This window comes from Nyctereutes procyonoides, unplaced genomic scaffold (genome assembly GCF_905146905.1).
Source record: "Nyctereutes procyonoides isolate TBG_1078 unplaced genomic scaffold, NYPRO_anot_genome, whole genome shotgun sequence".
Taxonomy (NCBI): domain Eukaryota; kingdom Metazoa; phylum Chordata; class Mammalia; order Carnivora; family Canidae; genus Nyctereutes; species Nyctereutes procyonoides.
Window position 1 is genome coordinate 6,574,826 of NW_026575133.1, and position 26,001 is coordinate 6,600,826.

The 26,001-nt window shown below is 37.2% G+C and overlaps 1 protein-coding gene across 6 annotated transcripts in view; it reads left to right on the forward strand.

Moving 5' to 3' along the window:
• BTRC (beta-transducin repeat containing E3 ubiquitin protein ligase) overlaps positions 1–26,001 on the forward strand; it is a 182,105-nt gene that overhangs the window by 132,814 nt on the left and 23,290 nt on the right. For all 6 annotated transcript variants that reach the window (XM_055300183.1, XM_055300186.1, XM_055300182.1 and 3 more), the window contains one exon: positions 22,337–22,568. In XM_055300183.1, the coding sequence (XP_055156158.1) occupies positions 22,337–22,568 (232 nt within the window). The remainder of the gene's footprint in view (positions 1–22,336; positions 22,569–26,001) is intronic.

Here is a 26,001-nt window from a genome sequence, read left to right on the forward strand (position 1 = left end):
AGTGTACTGTCATTGGCTGAAAGGTGCTTGTCTGTAACCAGAGCACAAGAGAGAACATCCTACTGAGTGTATTAATTTTTATTTAGAATGCTGAAAAACAAAATGGTAAAAATCCCCTTGGAAATTGCTAAAGTCTCCTTTAATTATAGACACACTTTTTTTTTTTTTAAGGAATCCATAAGCTTAAAAAGAAAAAAAATGTTGATAGGAAATGTTTTCATATTATCACTCAAAAAACTGTTTCTTAATTTTTAGAATGCAGAGTAATGAATAACACATAACATTCTTTGCTAAAATAAATTTACTTTTAAGGTGACTCTTTACATTCTTTCATTCTTTAATCCTCACTCCTTCATTCAAGGAACTTAATTCATTAGCAGGTTTTATATTTGTATTTTAACAAGAATGTTGAAATGCAGTGTTTGTTTCAGGGTGGGGAAGATTTGAAATCCAATAATGAAAAATGAAAGCCCTTTCATTTCTGGCTGCATTCCCAGATGATTGTGTGTATCACAATCACTGAACTTTTACAGCCTGCTCACATTCTGTCTGGATTGTGTAGGATTACAACATCATATCTAAATTATACTTTCTGACAGTATTTAAATGTGAAATAGATATTGCTAAGTGGAAACATTGATATCATAATTTCTAGTGGTTAAGGTGTCAGTGGAGAAGGGAGTTTACAAGCATGGGAAAAAGGTACAGGCTTCAATTTGAATAGGTCTCTATTGTCCAGGGATTTATTTAATGCTAATAAATACTTGTTTTAGAATAGATGGAACTAGGTTAAGTGTTTACAGCCAAACCTTTCTCTTCTCCATTGAAGAGCAAGGTTCTCCTAACACTGACCTACTTTGCTCTTATACGGTACTGTAGATACAATGATTATGCAGCCATGAAGAGAAAAATAGATGAAGACCAGAAGAATTTTGTAGTAAGAAGTGCTTGGTAGCATGTTTCTTTGTTGGTTAGACATAATGTTGCCACAAATCATGAATGAATATTCTGAATTCCCTAATAATATAGCAGTTATAACCATTTTTAAGCCTCCTTTCTAAGTAGATATTTCTCTCCTGGCTTTCTGTGTTGTGAACTTTACGAAACTGGCTTAGGCAGCCTATTAATTATTCATATCATAGCAACAATTAAAGCAAATTAAAAATAAAAATCGCCATATTGCATTTAACCGTGGGCAGCGCCAAACTGTGTCAGCTCTGGAAGGGCCTGTGGTGTTTCCTAAGTTAAAAGTGCTAGAGGGAGCTCTAACCTTGTTCAGAGTTGTGGCATATGGGAACAATTGTCTGTATGTGGCCATAGGGTCGCAAGTGAAGCTAGAGGCTAAGGCTATTCCGTGGCAAAAATTTAAAATTTTTTTTATTTTTTATTTATTTATGATAGTCACAGAGAGAGAGAGAGAGAGAGAGAGAGAGGCAGAGAGACATAGGCAGAGGGAGAAGCAGGCTCCATGCACCGGGAGCCCGACGTGGGACTCGATCCCGGGTCTCCAGGATCGTGCCCCGGGCCAAAGGCAGGCGCCAAACCGCTGCGCCACCCAGGGATCCCCCCACAAATTTAAATCTTTATTAGAACTCCCTGCTTCTCTTATATTGGAAAATTAGGATTAGGACTGCCTATTTGTAATCAAACAGGACTTTATTCACCCTTATCCCTCTTCCTATGAATATAATCATCTCCTTCTAATAGAGTATTCAAGAGACCCTGAAGTTGGCTTAGTGAATTTCCACAAAGTGAACACACCTGGGTAATTACCACTGAGTTTGTTGGGTTTTTTTTTTTAAGATTTTATTTATTTATTCATGAGAGACACAGATTGAAAGAGAGGCACAGACACAGGCAGAGGGAGAAGCAGGCTCCATGCAGGGAGCCCGACACGGGACTCGATCCTGGGCCCCCAGGATCATGCCCTGGGCTGAAGGTGGCACTGAACCCGCTGAGCCACCCAGGCTTCCTGAGTTTGTTAGTTTTTTAAGAAAAAAAAAAAAAAAAAGAAAAAGAACATTACCAGAAGCCCATTTCTGTCCTCTTTGTCACTCCCCTCCCGAGGGTAACATTATCCTCACTTCTGACATCATTCATTAGCTTTGCTGGTTTTTAAACCTCGTATGAATGGAATCATACAACACATATTCTTTACTATCTGACTTATTTCACCCAACATAATGTTTTTGAGAGTCACAGTGTATGTAGTTGTAATTTTTAATTTTTTATTGATGTGTAGTATTTCCTTATATAAATATACCAAATTTATCCCATTGGCTGTAGATGAACATTTGATTTGCTTTCAGATTTTGACAACCACAAAAATTTTATGTATATTTGTTGGTAAATATGTACAATGAATACATGTATCCTCTTGGGTATGTATCTAGAAGTGGAATTGGAATTTCCAGGACACCAACTGGCGTACCAATTTATACTCCTGACAATAGTGAATGAAAGTTCCATTGTTCCTTTTCCTCACTAACCAACACCTGATTTTTGGCTTTTTCATTGTAGCATTCTGACAGTGTGTAGCAGAATCTGGTTGTGGGCTTCTTTCATTTTTTTTTCATTGTAGTTAAAAATGAAAAAAAAATTTAACTACATTTTTTTCAAGTGTACAGTTCAGTAGCGTTAAGTCTATGCATACTGTCACATTGTGTTTTTTAATTTAAATTTCCCTTTAAAGCTAAAATTGAGCATCTTTTTATATGGTGATTGACCATTTAGATGTGAAGTGCCTGTTCAGGTTTTCTGCCTGTTTTTCTATTGAGTTTTATGTATTTTTCTTAATGATTTCTAGGAGTTCTATATAAATTCTGAATCCAAAATCCTTTGATATTTGTGTTGTAAATATATTCTTCTACTCTGTGCCTTGTCTTTGCACTTTTGTTAATGTTGTCTACTGATGAACAGAGGTCCTATAGTATAGTCTAATTTATCAGTCTTTGCCATATATAGTTTTAGGATTTTTACGTTCTACTTAAATCTGTGCCTACTCCACTGTCTTGAAGATACTCTGTTTTCTTCTAAAATTGTTATTGTTGGGGATCCCTGGGTGGCGCAGCGGTTTAGCGCCTGCCTTTGGCCCAGGGCGCGATCCTGGAGACCCGGGATCGAGTCCCACGTCGGGCTCCCGGTGCATGGAGCCTGCTTATCCCTCTGCCTGTGTCTCTGCCCCTCTCTCTCTCTCTCTGTGTGTGTGTGACTATCATGAATAAATAAAAATTTAGGGATCCCTGGGTGGCGCAGCGGTTTGGCGCCTGCCTTTGGCCCAGGGCGCGATCCTGGAGACCCGGGATCGAATCCCATGTCGGGCTCCCGGTGCATGGAGCCTGCTTCTCCCTCTGCCTGTGTCTCTGCCTCTCTCTCTCTCTCACTGTGTGCCTATCATAAATAAATAAAAATTAAAAAAAAAAATAAAAATAAAAATTTAAAAAAAATTTAAAAAAATAAAATAAAATTGTTATTGTTTTACCTTTTACATTTGGATGTACGATCCATTTGATTTTTGTTTGTTTGGGTATTATTAGGTAGAGGTAAGAGTTCTTTTTTGTTGGTATGTGATAATCCGTTGACTTAGTACTATTTATTACAATGTGTATTTCCCTCTCTACTGCACTGCTTCCTTTGTCATAAATTACATGACCATGTGTGTATAGGTCTTTGTCAAATCTTGAACTCTAAGAGTAAGCCCTCCAGCTTTGTTGTTATTCTTAAATATTACCTTGATGATTATTGGCTATTTGCATTTCCATATAAATTTTAGAATCAACTTGTCAATATTTACCCTCTATTTGCATCACCTAGTAGAGCACTTACACATAGAAAGTCTTTAATATATTTGTTTAAAAAAGATAACTCAGTACATTTGGAAATTCCTGGAATTGTAGTTTCTTCTGATTTCACCCAGAGCCTTTGATCCTGGCTCTACTGGGCTGCACTTACAATCTAATCACATCTTAAATTTTAGTTCTTTTCTTACAGTTCTGTCCCCAATCATATCAACTAATGGTGACCAGACAAGTTAGCATGTTTTAAGATATTCCAATTCATAATTTCCCTTCCTAGGGAATTTGATAATGGAGTTTCGGTTAAAAGTTTAATTTCAAGAGATGCCTGAATGGCTCAGCAGTTGAGCATCTTCCTTTGGCTCAGAGTGTGATCCCAGGGTTCCTGGATTGAATCCCACATAGGGCTTCCTATGGGGAGCCTGCTTCTCCCTCTGCCTGTGTCTCTGCCACTTTCTGTGTCTCTCATGAATAAGCAAATAAAATCTTTAAAAAAATTAAAGTTTAGTTTCAAAATTTGGTGGGCAGATGCTGATGCAACCTAAATTGCTGAGATGGCTCTTATGTGCTAGTGAACAATAAAAGCTGCCTTTATTGAGTGTTTATGTGCTATACCCTGTGCTTAGCATTTTACCCATAATCTCCTGTTATTTCTTTTAATAACCCTGGGAAATAGATGGTAATATTTGTTCCCCTTTGCAGGTGAAAAAACTTGAGGCTTAAAGAGGGTAACCAGCTCATTCAAGCCTATGTACATAATTTGTGAATTGCAGACACAAGGCTTGCTCTAAGGCTTGTCTGACACTGTGTTTAAAATAGTAAGTTGTTTTACTTAGTCCTTAAGTAATAACCCAGGCTCCTTGTTGTTATCCCTAAGAATGTATCTACCAAGATGTCTTGAGTCTGTCTTTTTCCCTGTCTCATCCCATATTGTCACTGCTACTCTCTAGGTCCATGTCCATTCTGATACCAGCCTATTCTCACAGCCTTACTTAACTTACAATGTATGCTTGTTAGTTTGTTCACCATTGAAAGATACTATCTCCATGGAAGATGTGCTACAAATACTGTTTGTAACTTCCAGTGAAACTTTTTTTTTAAAAGATTTTATTTATTCATGAGAGATAGAGAGAGAGGCAGAGACACAGGCAAAGGGAGAAACAAGCTCCATGTAGGGAGACGGATGTGGGACCCAATCCCGGGACTCCAGGATCACTCCAGGCCGAAAGCAGGCACTAAACCGTTGAGCCACCTGGGCTGTCCACTTCCAGTGAAACTTAATCTTTCAAATGGAAATTAAGGCCCAGTTCTTTTCCATATTTATTTATCTTTTTATTACAGTAGCTAATACACCCCCTTGACCTTGAGGACACTTGATGGCTTTTGGAATTTGAAAGATAAAGGTCTCTAAGATAGAGTGAGCTATGGGCTATATAGTGCTGAAAATTAAACTTGTAGAGAACAACAGCCGTCTGATCATGAGTACTATAACCTTGATAAAGCATTGAGAAGATCCCAGTAGGTTTTTCATATCTATTCATGTAGCCCTACTATTTTGATTTGCCCCTAAATAAGACAAGTCAGTGTGTTACATTGATAACTTTTTTTTACTAATGCATGAAGGGATTTTTAATAGAGAGATAGATTCATTTATTGACATTTTTCTAGAAAACCTTTCCTTAAATATTGGCAACCACGAAGAGAGTAGATGGAGGAAATGAGAGTAAGTATGAAAGAATAAGTTACATTAAGACCCAGAAAACTTCAAGATGACATTATTAGGTCTTCAGTTTTTACTGTCAGCCTGAGAAAGGTTATTTCTTTTAAAGTGTTAATTTCTTAATTATGGAATATTTTAGCAGGTATAAAAGTGAAAGGATAATAATGTTACCTGTGTACCTGTCACTCAGAATGATAGCACTTCATTGCATTAAAAATTCAATCATTTAAGAAAAGGTCGACATTCTTCAGATTCTGGAATATATTGCTTGTCCAAATAATATTATGAAAATAATGTCTTTTCACTTGAGGGAATTTAATTCACTTAAATTCTAATATGTTAATTTTTTAGTAAGAAAATACAAAGAATGGATCTCTCTTTTTTTTTTTAAGATTTTATTTATTCATGAGAGAGAGAGAGAGAGGCAGAGGGAGAGACACAGGCAGAGGGAGAAGCAGGCTCCATGCAGGGAGCCTGACGTGGGATTCGATCCTGGGTCTCCAGGACCAGGTCCTGGGCTGAAGGTGGTGCTAAACCGCTAAGCCACCCGGGCTGCCCTGGATCTCTGTTTTAATTTACCATGGAACTGAATCATATAGACTCAAAATCTAAAAGCCAGACTGAGCCTCAGATTATCCCGTCCACCCACTCATATTACAGATGTGGTCTCATGACAGGAGAAATTTACCCATTATCACATAGCTAATTAGTGATAGGGCTGAGCCATCATGCTGCCTCACTGTTGCTATGAGGCTATTTATGTCTGTCAACTATAGAAAACTTTTCATAATGATTTGTTTCCAGAGCATCCAAGTTCAGTATCTGTTCCTTTAACAGAAAATAAAAATAGAGTAACTTCAGAACATTTGACACGGAAAAATCTTGTGAGAAAAAGTTGGTACCCTTGAGTTTCATATTTATAGGTTCCATGTGAGTGTGACACCCAGGTAAAGTTAAAAAGTTGAGTAGTAAACTAGGAAGCCATTTCATGCTTTAAGAAAGGCTCATTTTACAAAGAAAGGATATGGTTTCTATTACTAAATCAAGTGCATAAATATTATGAAGTAACTATCTTGATTTTCATTTCTTACTGAGTTCATTTTCATCTTCCACCCCCAACAAATACACACACAAAATCCTTGGTGGAAGTTTGTCCTGTTCTGAAAAGAAATTTTTTGTGACTCTCTCCTCAGAAACATAAAAAATCTATAGTCGCTGGCCCACAAAACCCCATTAAAAATGGTACCCTTGGTGGGGAAGAGTTAAATAACCTGATAAATAATAAATAAATAATCAATATTAGCACTGTAACCTTGATAAAGCATTGAGAACGATCCCAATAGGTTTTTCATACCTGTTTGCAGACTCTTCATACAGCCCTACTATTTTGACAAAATCACATGGTAATAGTTTTTCTGCCACGTGTTTTTTGTTGTTGTTGTTTTTTGTTTTTGTTGTTATTTGTTTTGTTTTGTTTTGTTTGAGCTGGTGGAGGGGCAGATGGAAAGGGAGAGAGACTCCTAAGCAGGTTCCACATCCAGCATGGAGCCCAGCACTTGGCCCAGTCTCATGACTGAGATCATGACCTCAGCTGAAGTCAAGAGTTGGTTGCTTAACTGACAGAGCCACTGAGGCACCCCTTTCTGCCAGTTTTTGAGAGAGAGGAGGGTGGGTGCTGATGACAGCTGGAATTCAGTCTGGTTTCAGCGCTAGCACTGTCTTTGCTGATCACTAAAACTAAGTACAAAGTCTGAAGGAAGCAAAATGTACTCTGTACACAGGATGTTAGCTCTTTGGTAGATACCAGTAAAGTGGATTTTAGAAATTAGAGTAATGCATTGAGAGTCTTGTTAACTGTTCTAATAATTTCCTTATTGCTCTTCCCTCACTAAATTGGAGTGCTATGGAAATGTTTTGACAATTGCTCTGAAAGATTGGATGAAAAAAAATCAATGCGCACATGCCTTTTATTCATATTGTAGAACTTTTTTCCAGGTCTTTCTTTTGCTCTTCTCTTTCTTTCCAACTCTTATATTTGATGGAAACATCAACCTAATGGCAATTGTCATTCCTTTTGGAACTTCAGTCTTACCTTGATTTTTAGATTTTTGCATAGTAATTTTTTATGTATTTTACTACACAAAAACATTGAAACGAACCTTAGAAAACAATGGATTAAAGATTGCCACATCAGAGTACTTATAGACAAAGTGTCAGTGTACTGATAGTAGCATCTTTGTTGGTGAGACAGGGGAACTCCAAATATGTTTTACCTCTGTACTCCCAAAAAGCAATATTTACTCTTTATATTAGTTTGGATTAAAAATTCAGTCTACCAAATATTTTTGAGCTTCCATTTTATGTCAATTTCTATTTTTCAGAGTTGAAAATCTAATGTGAAAGTGAAGATTTCTGAATATAAAATTATTATAAAAGCAAAGAAGATTGTATTTGATAAAGCATTAAGCTAATTATAATCAACAACTAAGTATATTGCAGTCCTCCCTAGTTAGAAGCATGACAGTCAATGTCCTTACTGTGTGCCAGGTACTCTTCTAAATGCCTTTACATGTGTATTATTTTATTTTTAATCCTAACAGTAACCCCTCCAACTAGTTCTGTAAGAATTCCCTTTTTACAAGTGAGGAGATTAAGGCACAGATAAGTAATTTACCCAAGATCACATATTGAGCAAATGGTAGAGCTGGGATAGAATCAGTGCCAAATTACAGTGTCATTTTTTAATGATATTCCCTTACATAAATATAAATTCCTTCAAAACGACATTTGAACTAGCTTCAGTGTGGCACTTGTGGTCTTGGTACTCATGTAAAACACTTTTGACTGTAGAAAATGTATTTATCCATCTGTACAAAGCAGTCTTGGTCTTTTACGTTTAGTCTTAGTCATTGACTTGGAGCTTTATTGTCATTAAAAAGAGGAAGGGCCAAAATTTCATTTTAGAAAAACTGTTCACCTTACATAACAACTGCATTTTGAAATTCAGTCTGAATTCAACTAACTTACACGAGTTATTTTGATCACCTCTGCTAAAAAAACAGATGCTGCATCCAAACTAAGCTTCTCCTGGATAAATTAAGAAAACAATTACCCAAGTATTCTAGAGAGAAATGTCTTTAGTCCCTTGATGCTCCAAGGGTTATTAAAGTTTTACCTGAAGATAACCAAGACTTCCAGAAGTTACAAGTCATTTACTTCATTCACTGCAGCTAAGAGAGGCCTGTGCTGCTGCCTCATAGGATTATTTCCTGCTGCATTTAACATGCATTAACAAGCATTTGGAAAGAGTTGAATTTCTTCTGGAAAGCTGAGTTGGCTTCTTAAGATCCTATCCAAAAATCTTGTATTTTTCTAATCCAGGTTTTAGATATACCTTCTCAAAGGCTTTCTTCAGAAGCAAGTGTTACCAAGTCATTGAGACCTTTTTATTGGACACAAAAATGTAAGGATTAGAGCACAAAGAGGAGGAGCAGTTTTTTTCTTTATTTAAAACTGGCTATATTTTCCCCATGTACTTTTAAATTGTGCTATATGCGTGTCTGTCTTCCTCTGGCAACCAATGCCTCCATCATTCCCTGTTATTTGTGGTAGGACTTAACTTTCAAATGCTAAAATAAAGGGGAGAATGTGAGGGCGAAGTTGGGGAGAAGACTCTTAGTGTACACTTTCTCCATAACATAAATTTTATTTTGGTAATATTAACATTATTTAACATCCAGATGAGCAACCTTTATTTGAGGAAGTTTACAGAAAGAGCAACCAGATTCCAGACAATTAAACTTTATTACTCTGCCTGAAACATTAAGTAGTGGTTTAGGAAAATGGTTTTTCATCTTTTCTCCCTCTTGCTGTTTATTGTTTATTGTGTGGGAGAGGACCTGTTTGTCCAACAAGCATATTGCAGGTGAACTTGGTAATGCTGGGTCCCTATTACATTTGGTTATATTTATTCTTGTTCCCCCTCATCTCTCTCCACCTCACTCCTGCTCCCTACTTACCTCCCCATCTCTTCTGTAGCCCCTTGTCTATCTCCTCCTTCCTATCTCTCACTACCCCTGCTTATCTCTCCCAACTCTTTCAGGGCTCACCTACCCCCCTCCCAGCACCCAACTCTCTCCTTTCTTGTGTCCCCAGGCACTGTCGTCATTCCTCTTCCTTCTCTCCTCCTCCCTCTCCTCCTTCTCTCACGACCCTTCTCTCTTTCCCCTTCTTCCCTTTCCTCCAACCTTCTCTCCCCTCCTGCCTCTTCTGTTTTCCTCTTCCTCATCTCTCTCCTCCTTTCCACAGTCACAGTGATCTGTAATTCTATATCCTCCAGGATCAGATCTTGACTTCTCTGAGGCAAAGGAGATAAATTTTGCCTGCTCTGATTAATTTATTTGATGTTACAGAAAAAAAATCCTCTAGATGACACAGAAATATCATCTTCCCCTATACATCAAATAATTGACTAGTATATATATATTTAAAAACCAGAAAGATACATAGCCACCAAAATGTAATCATTCTTTATTTGTTGATAGTGGCAATTATGGGTAATTTTTATGTTCTTTGTGCATCTTTGTTTTTCATATTGTCTAATATGTCTATTATAAATGCTGTTTTTTAAAAACAAATCAGTCTTTCTCTACTTGACCCTACTACATCCTTATTTAATGAAAAGGAAAATAAAACAATGAAGAATCAGATTTGTCCCTCTAGCAAGTATGAATTTGGTTTGCTATTTTGATGTTTAGTTTTCCAAATCCTTTTAGCTTTCAAATCTGTGGGCCCTTGGACTGCAGCATGAAGCCTTCAGTTATTGACAACTGTCATAGCACATGATGGATGGTAAATACTGTCACAAGTTAGGCTTAACTTTAAGTCCTAAGTCTTTTCTGCCTTTCTCTGCACTCCCCAAAATTTAGTTCATATTTTATTTTTCATAGTCCTTCTATGCTATGAGGGTGATCAGTGTGACAGACTTACTGATTTGTACATAGATTTGTTTTCAGCCCTGTTACCAGTTTTAGAGGATAGATGGAACTGGCGTTGGTGAACAGCCATTCTATTTTTGTAATACCTCATTATTGGACCTTGTTTACTGCCCTTAGTACTGTTGGTTATAAAAGGCATAAATTTCGTGCTGTACCTGGCTGTGATACCAACCCTTCACAGAGTTTAAATGTTAAAATTCCAAGTTCAGATTCAAGTTTGACCCAAAAGAAAAACTTCCAGATGATTTCCTTCTCATTGGCTAGCTGAGGTGTGGAAGGTGAACGTAAAATTAGATGAACTATTTGAGACAAACTTAAACATTTCCTAGCTATAGGGTGTTCATTTAAGAAAGGGTTAAATGGTGGTGTAGTTCGTGAATGGTTTTCTAGCTGCAGGGGTTTTCGAAAAGAGATCTAGGAATTATGCAGTTAATTGAATTTCTTCAGGCATGGACTTTGAAAACATGTGCGTGAGCAAAATTCTCTTGCTTGGCTCCTAGATATGGTTCATACAGTGTATTAGAAGTCCTGAATTCTTTTTAAGGATTTTATGCCTATATATGCAGGTTGGACATTTTATACAATGAACATGACATTTTAAAAGAGTTTACACAGTATATTTGTTTTCTCCTTGTCTTTCTCTCAGTTTGTTTGGTTTGTTCCTTTTGTTTTATTGTTTTCTTCCTATTTCCTCACTTCTCCAAGTCTGCATTACTGTGCTTTTTCCCATTTTTCCCCATCTTGTGAGCAAAGTTTTAACAGTACATAGAAAGTTAACTGCCTGGAGTCTTTTAAATATAAGTAACACGCAACCAGTAATAAGCTGTCGGTTGTTTTTTTTTTTTGCTGCCTGCAAAGAAACATAAACACAGCGCTCATTTCTGGCAGGTTTTTACTGTCAGAGTTTCTCCTATTATATTTATCTTACAATTTGCCAGGGGGTGAAGTTATTAAGTTTTAGCAGCAGCCATCGATCAAGTTCACAAGTTAACACGATAAAGGCTCTGTGCCGCTCCGATCCGGGGAAATGATGATCCTCACTCGGTAATTAACTAAATGAGAAAGTTAAATCTTACTTGAGAGCTGGGAGAGATGAAAGAGAGGTGTTTGTCAGTTTCTCAGTGGAAATTAGAAGCAGTTTTCTGCAATTCCCTAAGCTGCTGCTCTGTCATATTTTACATAAGCTCTGGGAAAACGTCTTGTAATTAGTGCTGTCATGGAGGATTTTTTTTTTGCTGAAGGATGTTGGAATAATTCATTAGATTATCAAGAAAGGCTTGTGTCCTGAAATGATTAGCACAGTGAAATTTAAACCATTAACGATAACAAGTTTAGAGCTTGCTGCAGTGCAGAGGCACCCGGGGTATGTCTGTGCCTATTTCAATCATTTCTTATAATTAAACATTATGTCCTTACCGCCCCCCCATCACTAAGACCCATCCAAAAATCCTTTTAAGGTGGCGCTGCCTACATCAATGGGTTTACCAGCCTTCAAGATGTGTGTAGTTAGTAGCTGCAATAATGCAGCAGTAAATTAAACTGCTGTGAGTTTCTTGGTTTAGAACAAAAGAACCTATTGCCCTGGAAGCTATGAAGTTGCATGAGGGAACCCAGTACAGAAACAAGAGCCCCACTTTTGAAACCTAACAATGTTAAGTAACTATCTTATCTCTTTAACTGCCCCCCAGAAGCCTGAAAATAATCAAAATGGCTTTGTTTTGATCTTGGTGCATTTTTTATATGGCTTTTCCTATATTTAGTAAATAGAAAAAAAGATTGTCAAGTGTCCAGTCTTTAAATAATCATATATACTGAGATATTTGTGAGTTTGTTTCTAGTGAGTTTTATTTGAAAGAATTGAAGTGATTGTAGGCTTTTTCTTGTTGGTTATTAGAAACTAGTCAGATTTATAATGTGAACTTTCCTTCTGCTGAATAATATACCCCTTCCTGTCTTCCATGTTCACTAATCAGATCTGACATATTTATGAGTTCACCTAATATGTAATCATATTTAGTAGAAGCTGTTAAAATATTAATATAATAATCCCACTGAGAAATGTGATGTTTACTTCTGTTAAAATGCATGTCCCATTCTATATGTAGAGCCACCAATTTCTTTTCATTTGCACTCTCACCTCACCCTCCCTCCCAAAAGAGAATAAGATAATGGACTACTTCTTTGGTTACTGAAAGTTATAATATAGGTTTTTTAACTGAAAACCAGAACAATAAAAGCTATGATCCCACTTTTGAACACTCATTACCTTTCATTCTGCACAATTTATGGCCAAGTCCTTTGAGTTTCTCTTGAAATCTTCTGTTAAATAAAGATAACCCAAATGCCAGTGGGCCCTAACCCTTCTGGGTTCCTTTTTTGTTTCTATCCTAACTCTTTGAGAGCTCCAGAGCCATTCTGCCATCACCATGTCCCCATCCTTCTGTGTGCTTACTTAATCTCTTTCCGTCCTTATCAAAATGCAGACAATACCATTTCCTTTGAATTTAATCAAGACAGTATTGAACTTCCATAAGATATTTTTACAAAGAAATCAAGGAAAAAACAAAAAACTTTAAAGTCAGTGCTTTTAGATTCTTATTTAACTAAAACTTGGCAATAGCCAATGGAAAGTATAGTTATAGACCTTTTAAAAATCCTCCTTTTCCTCCCTCGACACTCTTGAATGTTTTACCTTGTATCTTCTGGCCACAGGAACAAGAACCCTAGTTCTGTCCCCTTCCAGGTTAATATACTAGATCAAATATTTGAAGGATCAGCACTATTGAGGAAGTAAATTATTACACTGAAGTAAATGTGTATTATAACCAAAATTTAACAATTCTCAACAGGTCCTCCTTCTTGTGATGATAAAATATCTTTCTTCCTAGTACTTCCTAATCTACCTCCTTTAATCTTAGTCATGAGTACCTCTTGCCTGGATTATTTTATCAGCCTACTAATTGGTCTTCCTCTGTTCATTTAATTTGTTCTTGTTCTCCTCTCACCATTCTCTACCTGGCAGCTGTATAAATATTTCTAAAGGATAAATCAGATGATGTCTTGGTTGACTACTTCAGAACCTCTAGGGGTTCTCCTTTAGATTTAGGATGAAATCCCAACTCCTTACTGTGGCCCAGAAAACCTTTGTGATCTGGGCCTAGGCCACCTGACTAACCTCATTTCCCAACATTCATTCTGCTCATGCCATACTAGACTTCTTTCTGTCTTTCACTTGAACACACCTTTGTCTCCTTCATGTCTGGGGGAGGGGGCGGCTGTCCCCAAATATTAACTAGACTGGCCCTCATATTCTGATCTCATCTCCAATGTTAACTCCTTCTGTGTCATTTCATGACCACCTCAGTTATAATAGGCTGTACTGTTCCCTCCCTTTTTAATATTACCTTATTTCATTTTCTTGACAATATTTATTGGTTTCTGAAGTTAACATTTATTATATATTCTTCCTCCACTCCTTCCTAGAGAAGGTAAAGAAACTGTGCCACAATTTTTCTATCACCTAGAAAAGTGCCCAGAGTAGTCATTCAGTAAATGGTTGTTGGTTAATTGATAACTCTAAAGTTCCAGCCTTAGTCAAAGTTCTTGTCCTACCCATCTTAGGCTACAGCCTTATCCCCAGCACAACCCTTGCCCATTTTGTTCTTAGACTCACTCATCATCTTAATCATTATATCCCCTTTCTTCTACCATGGTTTCAATGCCAGAATCTTTCCTCACAGCCCTTCTTGTTTTAAAGTTTTTATTTTGTCTTCCAGTGTTCATCCCACCAAGTGCACTCCTTGATCCCCATTAACTATTTCAAGCCCCCCTCCTCAAAGGCCTTATTAAGGCCCATCAGAATCTTTAAATATTATTTGCTTCTCTCTAGTCATAACTATTACTCTCTTTATCTAGTCTTTGCATCCCCAATTCCAAATGGTGTCTGTCTGGAATGTTTTTCTTTCTCTATTTACCATACCTTTCCCTGTGGTTAAAGCAGGGTTTGACTGCCAGCTAGAAACATCTATCATTTCACCATCAAGTTCAACCAGTCTGTACTGCATCTTCCAACCTATACACAATACAGTTAGCAAAGCCAGCACACTTGATATTGCTGTGGTGGTGGTTAAGCTAGTTGATGTCTGCAAGTATATATTTATCCTTCCTGGCCCAGGCAGCAGCTTCAAAGAAATTCATGGTAATTTTGAAAGTGGTGCTTATAATATGTTTTGGGGGGTTAGGGTTGGGGGGAATGTTAGCCTTTAGCCTTTGAGGACTAAGCTAAGGACAGTCTTATAAATAAATACTTAAGTCATTTCATGTACCTGTCACCTGACAGCTTCTTCCTTTCTTTCTTTTGGAGCTAACTGTTCATTGTAAACAGAAAAGCAGAAGAGATGTGCAGGGGTGACAGAAAGTTAGTGTTACCATTAAACAGAGGTTGTTTGTCAGCTTTCCTAGACATTTCAACAGTAGTGGTTGAGTCATCAAGCTTTTGTTGGGAAAGCCAAATCAATTCTATTGCCACCAGTAACCATTACCCTTTCTCCCATACACTCTAATATACAGCCTTTTGATTTTTTAATAATTGAACTTTTCGCTGTGCCCTTGTGGATTTTTAAAGGTTCTCAAATTGAAATTTTGCTACTTTTACTTAAGCCATTAGTAGAAAAATATGTATGGGAGAATGATAGAGAGAAGAGGCTTAATAACAAAGACCTTTATCTCCTGAGCTCTCTATAAATGTAGTATCTTAGTTACAGTAATGTTTATCCTTAGGAATACTCTATCCAAAAAAAAAAAAAAGGAATACTCTATCCTTAGTTTTACTTTTATTAAAATATAATTTACATACAATAAAATACACCTACTTTACGTATACAGTTTGAATTTTGGCAAATGTTTACAAACACTTGTGTAACAGTCAAGCTGTAGAACATGTTTATTGCCCCAGAAACTTATCTTGCACCCTTACTCAATCAATTCCATCCCCACATCCAGCTTCAGTCAGCCACTGATCTGTTCTTATCATAAATTAGATTTGTGGTCCTAGAGTTTCACATAGAGTCATAAAATATGAGTTTTGGTACCTGGCTTCTTTTGTTCAGCATCTGTTTGGGATTTATAATTCATATATATATATGTATATATACACACACTATTCCATTTTATAGATATCTCAATTTGCTTATGAATTCTTTTTTTTTCTTCTTATCAACTCTTGCTGGACATTGAGATTTTTCCAGCTTGGGACTATTATGAATAAAGCAGCCATGAACATATATGTACAAGTCTTTGTATAAAAATACATTTCAGGGCAGCCCGGGTGGCTCAGCGGTTTAGCGCCACCTTCAGCCCAGGGCCTGATCCTGGAGGCCCAGGATCAAGTCCCATATCGGGCTCCCCGCCTGCAGCCTGCTTCTCCCCCTGTCTCTCTCTCTCTCTCTCTCTCTCTCTCTCTCTCTCTCTCTCTCTTTCTCTCTCTCTCTCTCTCTCTCTCTCTCTCTCTCATGAATAAATAAATAAAATCTTAAAAAATATTAAAAATAAATTTAAATAATACATTTCCATTTTGCAAGGGAAGTAAATGTCTAGGAGTAGAATTGCTGGGTCATATGATAAGTATTCAGTTTTATAAGAAACTGCTCCCTGTGTTTTCAAGTGATTGTGTCTTTAACCATTACTGCCAGCAATATGTTAGAGACCCCGTTGCTCCTTATTCTTGCCAATACATGGTATGATCAGTCTTTCTAATTTTAGCCATTCTCATAAGTGTGCAGTAGTATCTCATTGTGATTTTAATTTGTATTTCCCTAGTGACTAATGATGTTGAACATCTTTCCATGGGCTTATTGGCCATCCGTATTCTTTTCTTATGAAATGTCTAATCAAATTTTTGGCTCATTAAAAAAAGACTAGGGTTATTTGCTTTCTTTTTAAGTTCTAGGAGTTTTTTATATATTCTGGATTCAAGTCTTTTGTCAAATGTATATATATTGCAAGTATTTTCTCCTAGTTTGTAGTTTTTATTTTTATTTTACTGTTTATTTTATATTTTTTAAGATTTTATTTATTTATTAATGAGAGACACACACGGAGAGGGGGAGAAAGAGAGACAGAGACACAGGCAGAGGGAGAAGCAGGCTCCATGCAGGGAACCCAATGTGGGACTCCATCCAGGGTCTCCAAGACCACACCCCAGGCTGCAGGCGGTGCTGCCCTACTGTTTATTTTAGAAACCAGAAGTTTACATTGTTGCCACATCCCATGTGCTTTTGTCCCCTGTGTACCAAATGTTTGCCTGTTTCAAGAGTACACAGATTTTCTCCTATGCTTGCTTCTAGACACTCTGTTTTAGCTCCTACATATAAATCCAGAATCCACTTAAGTTAATTTTTCTACATGGTTGAAAGTAAAGAACACTGGAGTCCTGGGATCAAGCCCCTTGTTGGACTCCCTGCTCAGTGAGGAGTCTGCTTCTCCCTCTGCCCCTCCCCCAATTTGTGTATGTGCGCACTTGTATTGCTCTCTCTCATCTTTTTTTTTTTTTTTTTAAAGAAAGTAAAGAACAAAGTCCATTGTTTCCATATGGATATCCAGATGTTTCACCATCATCTTTTGAAAAGAGTATTTTGTCCTTATTGAATTATCTTGGCACCTTTCTCAAAAATCAGCTAGCCATATGTAAGTCTCTGTGGAGTCTGTCTTTTGTTTCATTGATGTGTTCTACATGTTTATCCTTATACCAAAGTCACACTACCTATTTAGTATTACTTTATTTTAAAGTTCAATGGTGTGAGTCCTCCATCTTTGTTTTTATTTTGCAAGATCACTTGGCTAACTTTTAGGTCCTTTGCATTTCCATTCAAATTTTAGAATCCACTTGTTGGTTTGCTTGCTGAAATTCCATTGATACTACATTGACTCTTATCAGTGGATTAATTGGAAAGAGTGAACATCTTAACCATATTGAGTCCCATTTGTGAAGATAGTATCTCTTTCCATTTATTTAGAACTTTTAAAATTCCCCGTAGCACTGTTCTGTTGTTTTCACTTTTATAGGTATTAACACATATGCTGTTAAGTTATTCCTAAGTATTATAGTTTTTCAAATGCTATGGTAAATTGTATAGGCAGACAGTTTTTTTTTTTTTTTTTTTTTTAATTTATGATAGGCACACAGTGAGAGAGAGAGAGGCAGAGACACAGGCAGAGGGAGAAGCAGGCTCCATACACCGGGAGCCCGACGTGGGACCCGATCCCGGGTCCCCAGGATCGCGCCCTGGGCCAAAGGCAGGCGCCAAACCGCTGCGCCACCCAGGGATCCCCAGGCAGACAGTTTTTAAAGCTACATTTCAAAAAAAAATAATAAATGAGTGGGGCTAGTGACCCAACAAAAGGAGCACAAGGCAAGGTTTATAAGGCTCATGATAATCTGTTTCTTGATCAAGATGCTAGTTACATGGGTATGTTGACATTTTGAAAATTCATCAACACTTGAGATTATGCACTTTTATGTATATTATACTGCAGTGAAAATTAAGATAGAAAAATATATATTATGAGTGCCTGGGTAGCTCAGTCAGTTTAGCATCTGCCTTCGGCCCAGGTCCTGGGATCAAGTCTCACATCAGGCTCTTTGCTAGGCTTCTCCCTCTTACTCTGCCTTTCCCCCTGCTTGTGTTCTCTCTCTCTCTCTCTCTGTCAAATAAATAAATAAAATCTTGAAAATGAAAGAAAAATATATATAATACATAGTAAGAAAGAAGGATGAATTTTCAAAAGGAGAGCGAAAGTGCAACTCCGCCATGTCAGAAGTTCTTTAAGAGTGTTGATTTATTGAGCACTTCACTGTGTGTCAGGTGGTGAGCTAAGCATGCTTTTCTTAGATTATTCTATTTGATCCTCACAAAAACCCAGTGAAATAGATCTTAGAATTTGGCAGATGAGGGAAAAAGAGACTCTGGGGGAAAAAAATCAAATTTTTTATGCCATGACACATAGCTAGTAAATTGAGGAACTAGAATTTGAAACCAGGTATTTGTACTGTAGGACCAAAGCTCTTTATGCAGTGTGGTGTAGTCGTTAAGAGTAAGTAACTCATTCAAAGTGATGTTGGATCTGAGCTGTGTGTCTTTCTACTTCATAAAGAAATACTCTGTTTTGAGGGTGGTAACTACAATGCATTACCAGCTAGAGTAGCCCAGACAGTTAGTAAATTCATGAACTCTCAGTTTCTATTTCATTTCTAATAGCCAAATGTTTTAGGTTCCATTTATGATTCAATCATTGAAAATATAAGAAAGTCCTGGGGTGCCTGGGTGACTCAGTAGGTTGGATGTCTGCCCTCAGCTCCAGTCAGGACCTTGGGGTCCTGGGATCAAGATCCAAGTCAGGTTCTCTGCTCAGTGAAGAGTCTCCCTCTCCCTCTGATCTCTCTTGCCCTCACTTTCTCTCAAGTAAATAAAATCTTTTAAATATATATATACATACATATACATATATGCATATATATATGAAGGTCCGGACTGAACTTTAGCTTCTGCAGTGGGATAACCAAACTTGTGAAATCCTTAGGCATTTTTATCTGCTAATAGTCTGAATAACTACTGATCAAAGCACGATTCCCTGTGATTGTAGAAACAGCTGGTTTGTTGAAGGTTATAAATAGAATCATTTCATTACCATGCTGATTATTGTTCTCTGTTACTGACATTTCTGGTCTTTAGCCAGAAAACAATACCCTGGGTAGCATCCAGCTCCAGTCCATTTCCACCCTTTAAAAGACAAAGGGACAAATTTACAAAAGATGATGAAATGGGAGGTTTGGGTTGTTGAGATGTGAAGTGGCATTTGGTCAAGCTTGTACTCCCACTTATTCATTAGCTCACTCAGTCTTACTCCATATTTCACAAGTTTATCTTTTCTGAAATGCAAACAAATAACCTACACAAAAAGCAGCTCTGAAGTCCCCCAGGGCCTGTGTCCAACAAGGTTATTATTAATCATTTTTAGTCTATATCATAGACAACAGTGGCATTTATGCTAGAAAACATCCAAGTCCATACACCAGGGCTTGCTGCTTACAGCTCTTTCTGTGTAAACAGAATGGCTAATGCCATTTTTGAAAATATACTTTCAGATATGTGTATCAGGAATCATTTGTAAAGAAGTCTATGGGCGGAATTTAACATTTAGAAATTAAGCCAGCCTATACCTTAGATAACAGAAATTGATTATCCAAATTTGATAGTTTTATGGCACATTCAATATGTCCAGGCAGGTATGAGCTCCATAGTAACATTGGCCTTCCTGCTGATTGGGATTGCCTCAGGCAAATATGCTGAAGATCTATAAAATTACTTTGAAAAGTACCCTGTTGTACCACTTTGTGGTTATCCTTTATTTTTTTTTTTTTGTGGTTATCCTTTAAAGAAAGCCAAGTTTCTTCAGAGTAGTAGAAGTTTCAGTTGATTTCTAAATCTTTCCATATTGTCCCCAACTTCATATGTATATGACCCTCATCTCCTTTTTTCTGTCATACCCCATATCCAATCTTTCAGCAAAACCAATTTGCTCTGCCTTCAAAATATACATTAAGTCTCAATTATTTCTGACCCCTTCTACTGCTACCACTCAAAAGATTGTTCTCTTCCAGGGACTATTGTAAAGTGGTTTCTCAATTAGTCTCCTGATTTTCATTCATGTCTCCTACAGTCTATTCTTCACATAGCAGTGATCCTTTTAAAAGGTGTCAGATCATGCTATTCTCAGACTTCTAGGTGATTTTCTATGTAACCTCTCTCTGTGTGTGTAGCTTCTCATCTTCCCGACTTACCTCTCCAGCAAAGTAGCCTGAATTTCTTCATATGGTGGCTCAGGGCTCTAAGAAGTAAGCTGCCTGGGCTCAGGAGTCCTAGAATGTCACTTTCTCCATATTCTGTGAGCCAAATCCCAGATTCAAAAACTAGGTCAAACTCTACCTTTTGATGAGAGGAATGGCATTCATGTTCAGGGAGGGATGGAGTTGTTTCAGCCATCATTGGAGATAAGCTACCACCACCTACATGACCTAGATGAGCTGACTTGAATTACTACAACTTTTCTTCTCCTTGTTCACTTGTTTCAAACTATCCTGGGCCTCTTGAATGTTCCTTGAATGTACTGACTGACTGCCATCCAGGACCTTTGCCTTCAAATTCCCTTTGCCCTAGACGTTTCTCCCCCCATGTAGCAAAATGTCTAGTTCCCTCATTTCCTTCATGTCTCAGTTTAAATGTCATCCCTTTGGGGAAACTGTCTCTGACCTCTTGGACTTAAATAATTATATTGGTTTTTTGTGTTTTTTTTAATTGCTACTTAACAGATTACCAAGTTAAAATAACAGCCATTCATCAGCTCATGGTTTTCTCAGTCAGAATTCTGATACAACATGGCTGGAAGCTCTCTGCTCCTAGTATCTCAAGGCTGAAATGAGGATGCTGACCAGGCTGAGTTCACATCGGGAGGCTCTGGGGGAAAATCCTCGTATCAGATCAGTTGTTGCCAGAATCCAGTTCCTTGCCTTTGTAGGATTGAGGTCCCTATTTCCTAACTGGCAGCTCCCACAGGCTGACCACGTCCTTTACCATGTGATCCTCCTTCTTCTTCAACCATTTGGAGCAAACTCTCTGCTTTTAAAGGGCACACTTGGAGCGGCCCGGGTGGCTCAGCAGTTTAGCGACACCTTCAGAAGCTCAGGGTGTGATCCCGGAGACCCAGGATCGAGTCCCACGTTGGGCTCCCTGCGTGGAGCCTGCTTCTCCCTCCACCTGCTTCTCCCTCTGCTGCTTCTCCTCTGCCTGTGTCTCTGCGTGTGTGTGTGTGTGTGTGTGTGATGAATAAATAAATAAAATCTTTAAAGGGCACATTTGATAGGTCAGGCCCCTCACAGTAATCTCCATATCTTAAAGTCAGCTAATTTGGCACCTTAATTAAATCAAAATAACTGTGTTTGTTTGAGTAGCTGAGAGAAGATGTATGTACGCCAGGGGCCAAGAATCTTAGAATCTTAGAATTTTGCCTACTGCAATAACACATACTTTTTTTCTATCTCCTTATTTTTCTTAGTAGCACTATCTACATTAAATTTTCTATGTATTTGTTTATGGTTTTATCTTACTGTACACACTACAATATAATGCCTGATGATAGAGACTTGTTTTTTGTTCAGTGTTGTATTCCTAGCACCTAGGACAGTGTTTGACACATTGTAGATGCTCATTTGATGTTTACTGAGTGAACTAATTGATAAAAAGATTTTTAATTTTGATTTCCTTTTTAGAAGGAAAAGGGTAGATTGAACCTATAAATGTTACAGTTAAGCTTTATCTCCAAAGGTACTAGAGTCTCAAATTATTCATCAGCCTTTCTTTGCATAGAAGATTTCTTATTTGACTATTAAAAAATAAGTTGTGAATATGTAATCGTATAAATGTCCAGTAACTGGTGTATACAAGGAAAAGCAGAATAGCTTTTTGGCTTGCTAGTAATAATAACTTAACATGCTTTCAGCTTTCAGTTTTCATCTATAGATCTCCAAATAATACCTTCCTGTGAACTTTTAGCAGTGGATGCCTAGTTGTCCAGCAATATTCCTGATTTACCAACTTACTGTGGTATTTTGTGTTGCTTTCCATATAATAACAAATATCCGATTACTAATGAGTAACAAAGTGAGCTCCATCATATAGACATAACATAGCTTGCCAGACCAGAAAATTATAGATTTCCCTCATTTTCAAGACTTCCTATTTTATGTTTCTCTTAATCCACCCCTTCTGCAGACAAAACTTGCCAATGGCACTTCCAGTATGATTGTGCCCAAGCAACGAAAACTCTCAGCAAGCTATGAGAAGGAAAAGGAACTGTGTGTCAAATATTTTGAGCAGTGGTCAGAGTCCGATCAAGTGGAATTTGTGGAACATCTTATATCCCAAATGTGTCATTACCAACATGGGCACATAAACTCATATCTTAAACCTATGTTGCAGAGGGATTTCATAACTGCTCTACCAGGTATGTCTTTGTGTATTTGTGAGCCATTAATTTGCCTGGAAGATATGTTACAATGCTAATGGAACTGGATCTTCATCTCTCTCTCTTTTTTTTTTTTTGGAAGTCTTTATTCGCTTGATTTTTACAAACTGCCTCCTTTATCGTGCCTTCTTGGGGTATAAATAACCAAAGTTACACTCTGGAAATAGAGACTCCTCTTTTCCCTGTCTTCTCCATCTCATGCCCTTCTAGTCATCCTGTTTTTACCCACTGAGAGATGCAAATAATATTTTTTCTAAGATGTCATATCAATAACATGTCTTTGTTTTAGTTTGAGTTTTTTTATATGTCTAAGTTTTGTAAGATGCAAACTCATGTATTTGGGATTTGGATTTCTATAGGAATTTATCAACAATATTTAATTATAGAACTGAATAAGAAACATTTTTAATTGAGTATTTTAGAATGCAGAATATCTCAGGAGCCTTCTGACAGTAAATATGTAAACTCCAGGCTTTGCACTCTCACTGGTCTTGGTAACCAAATAATAGCTCATAAACTATATATGTTTAAATATATACTTGCACACACACACTTAAAATACTTTTTTGTGGGGGAAATGATATGATATTTTACTGAATGCTTGGTAGTGATCCTAGGACACTCTGTAGACATCAGTATTTGGGGCATATACTATCTCAAGAAAACCTAAAGTAGTCCTCTTTATTTTAGAAGAAAGGGAGTGTGGAGGTGCCTGAGAGGCTCCGTTGGTTAAATGCCCAACTCTTGATTTTAGCTTGGGTCATGATCTCTGCATTGGGAGATCAAGCCCTGCATTGGGCTCCATGCTGAGTGTGGAGTCTGCTTAAGATTCTCTCTCCCTTCCCCTCTGCCTCTCCTCCATGCTGGCATGCATGCACTCTCTCTCACACACACACACAAAAAAAAAAAAAAAGAAGAAGAAGAAGAAGAAAATAGAGTATAAAAGATGAATGAATCTCTAAAATATAGTATCATTTTAATTTTTTCAGTTTCCTGATTATAGAATTTATAAGAAATTTAGGAAATTCAAAATAGTTTAAAATATGAAAATGAAATTTCCCAGAATCCCACCATTCAGAGAGTGCTGCTCATATAATATTTTGGCCTGTAGCCTTAATATTTTTTCTAGCTGTGTATGTTTCCTTCTAAAGCTGGGATCATAAGTGTTTGTAACATTGTTTCTTACTATGTTCTCTCAATGTATTTTCCTAAATGTTCCTTTCAAACATAATTATTTAACCCTTTTTTTTTTTTAAGGTAGTAAAGAATATTTTTCCTATTACAAACTTTGCTGTGGTGGACATTCTTATTCACTAATCTTTTGGGCATCCTAGGAAAAAATAACAGCAGTGGGATTCCTGTATTAATTCTGTACATTTCAAGGCTTCTAATACTTGCACCAAACTGTCCTATGAAAAATATACCACCCTCTGCAAAACTGTGTTACTACTTTGCTTAATCTTTGCCAGTTCTTTTTTAAAATTTGTTTTTCCAAAATTGGAATTTAAACCACCCTTTAATGCAAAAAGTACCTATGTATAGCTTAGAAATAACTTTTTTTTCTTTTTTAATAACTAACTATTTTAAGGCTAAATTTGGGTGGGTAGCTCAGCAGTTGAGCATGTGCCTTCAGCTCAGGGAATGATCCTGCCTGCGGTCCTGGGATCGAGTTTTGCATCAGGCTCTCCTCGGGGACCCTACTTCTCCCTCTGCCTGTTTCTCTGCCTCTCTTTCTCTATCTCTCATGAATAAATAAAATATTTTTTTTTAAAAATTAAACATAAAGCTAAATTTATACCTATATTTCTTTTGTTAAATAGAATAGACTTCTGCCCCTGCTTTACTCGCTGGATTTTGTTTTAGCCATACGCAAACAGTTTTCATTGTGTGAACAATCTTTGTGTACCTCATTATTGTGGTCTCCCCAATAACCAAGGCATGCTACTATGTAAAGCATATACCATGAAGAATTGAACAGGGGTTGATTAGACCTGTGTATCCTTTGCCCAATCCTGATGCCTGTGTCTGTCTGCTGACCATTTTATAAAATATTAAATCATCAGTCTAATGTTTTACAGCCATTTTAACTTATAAACCTACACCATCTGGCTACATTTAGTAAACCAAACTACTTCAAAAAATGCCTATAATCCATTAATGTAATGGGTTTCTTTGGAGTGTTAGGTGAAATTACTTCCAAAGACTTACTATAGGGGCATAGTGAAAGATCAGGAACAATTTGATAATAACCATTAAAAAAACAGGAATGGATTTTGGAAACTTCTGACAGCATAGAAAGTTTCAAATTTAAACATGCAGGGGATCCCTGGGTGGCTCAGCAGTTGAGCGCCTGCCTTTGGCCCAGGGCCTGATCCTGGAGTCCCGGGATCAAATCCCACATCAAGCTCCCTGCATGGAGCCTGCTTCTCCCTCTGCCTGTGTCTCTGCCTCTCTCTCTCTCTCTCTCTCTCTCTCTCTCCCTCTCTCTCTCTCTCTGTCTCATAAATAAATAAATAAAATCTTAAAAAAAAAGACCTGTCATTAAAAAAACAAATTTAAACATGCAGGAATTGTACCATCTCTGTTTTTTTGCATGAAGAACTAATTATTATATCTTTAATTGGCTTATAGTCATTTTCCTTTAATAAGAATTAGGTGATGGATGTCTCCATCTGCTTATGCTTAAATATGAACATGTGATGCCAGCCAAACAAAATCCATTTAATGCTTTCTTTTCTAAATCTGAAAAATGTGACTGATATCCATACAATTTCATAATTAGAATAATGTTTAAGCACATTTGGATTGTTGCTAATGGCGTCCAAGTGTGTCTTTGCATGATTCAGGGGAAAGGCACAAAATGAAATGTGGTATTCTCTTTCCTATTTGTTGAGTTTTTTGCCTCAGGGAGTCAAAGTATGAAGGAATCCTTCTGCACTATTTAAATTTTTAGCAAACCTTTGATCAGTAAACTGAAAGAGGAATAACTTTGAATATGTTTGTCTCACTTGTGAATTAGAATATCAGCCAAAAGCTTTATTACTATGATCATCCTATTTTATGGGGTCTATTCCTCTGAGGCCTCAGTACAGATTTGGGTGATAGAATATTTTAATTGGGAAGCCCATCCAGTTTAGGCAGTCCAAGATCTAGTTGCACTGTTTTCCTTCAGACATCCTACAAAATGGTCTCTGAAATTCTAACCAAATTATTTATTGGTCTGGGCTTTTTCATTGTTTGGTTAACTGTCATTTAGGTTTTATAGCAGCAACTACTCTCAAACATACTTTTTTTAAGCATCTGAAATTAAACTCATACTTGAACTTAAACATACCTCTCTGTCTTTCCTCTTGGGATGTTCCTTTACCAATCTGTATTTCCTTCTTCTCTCCTTCTGCATGCCCAAAATTCT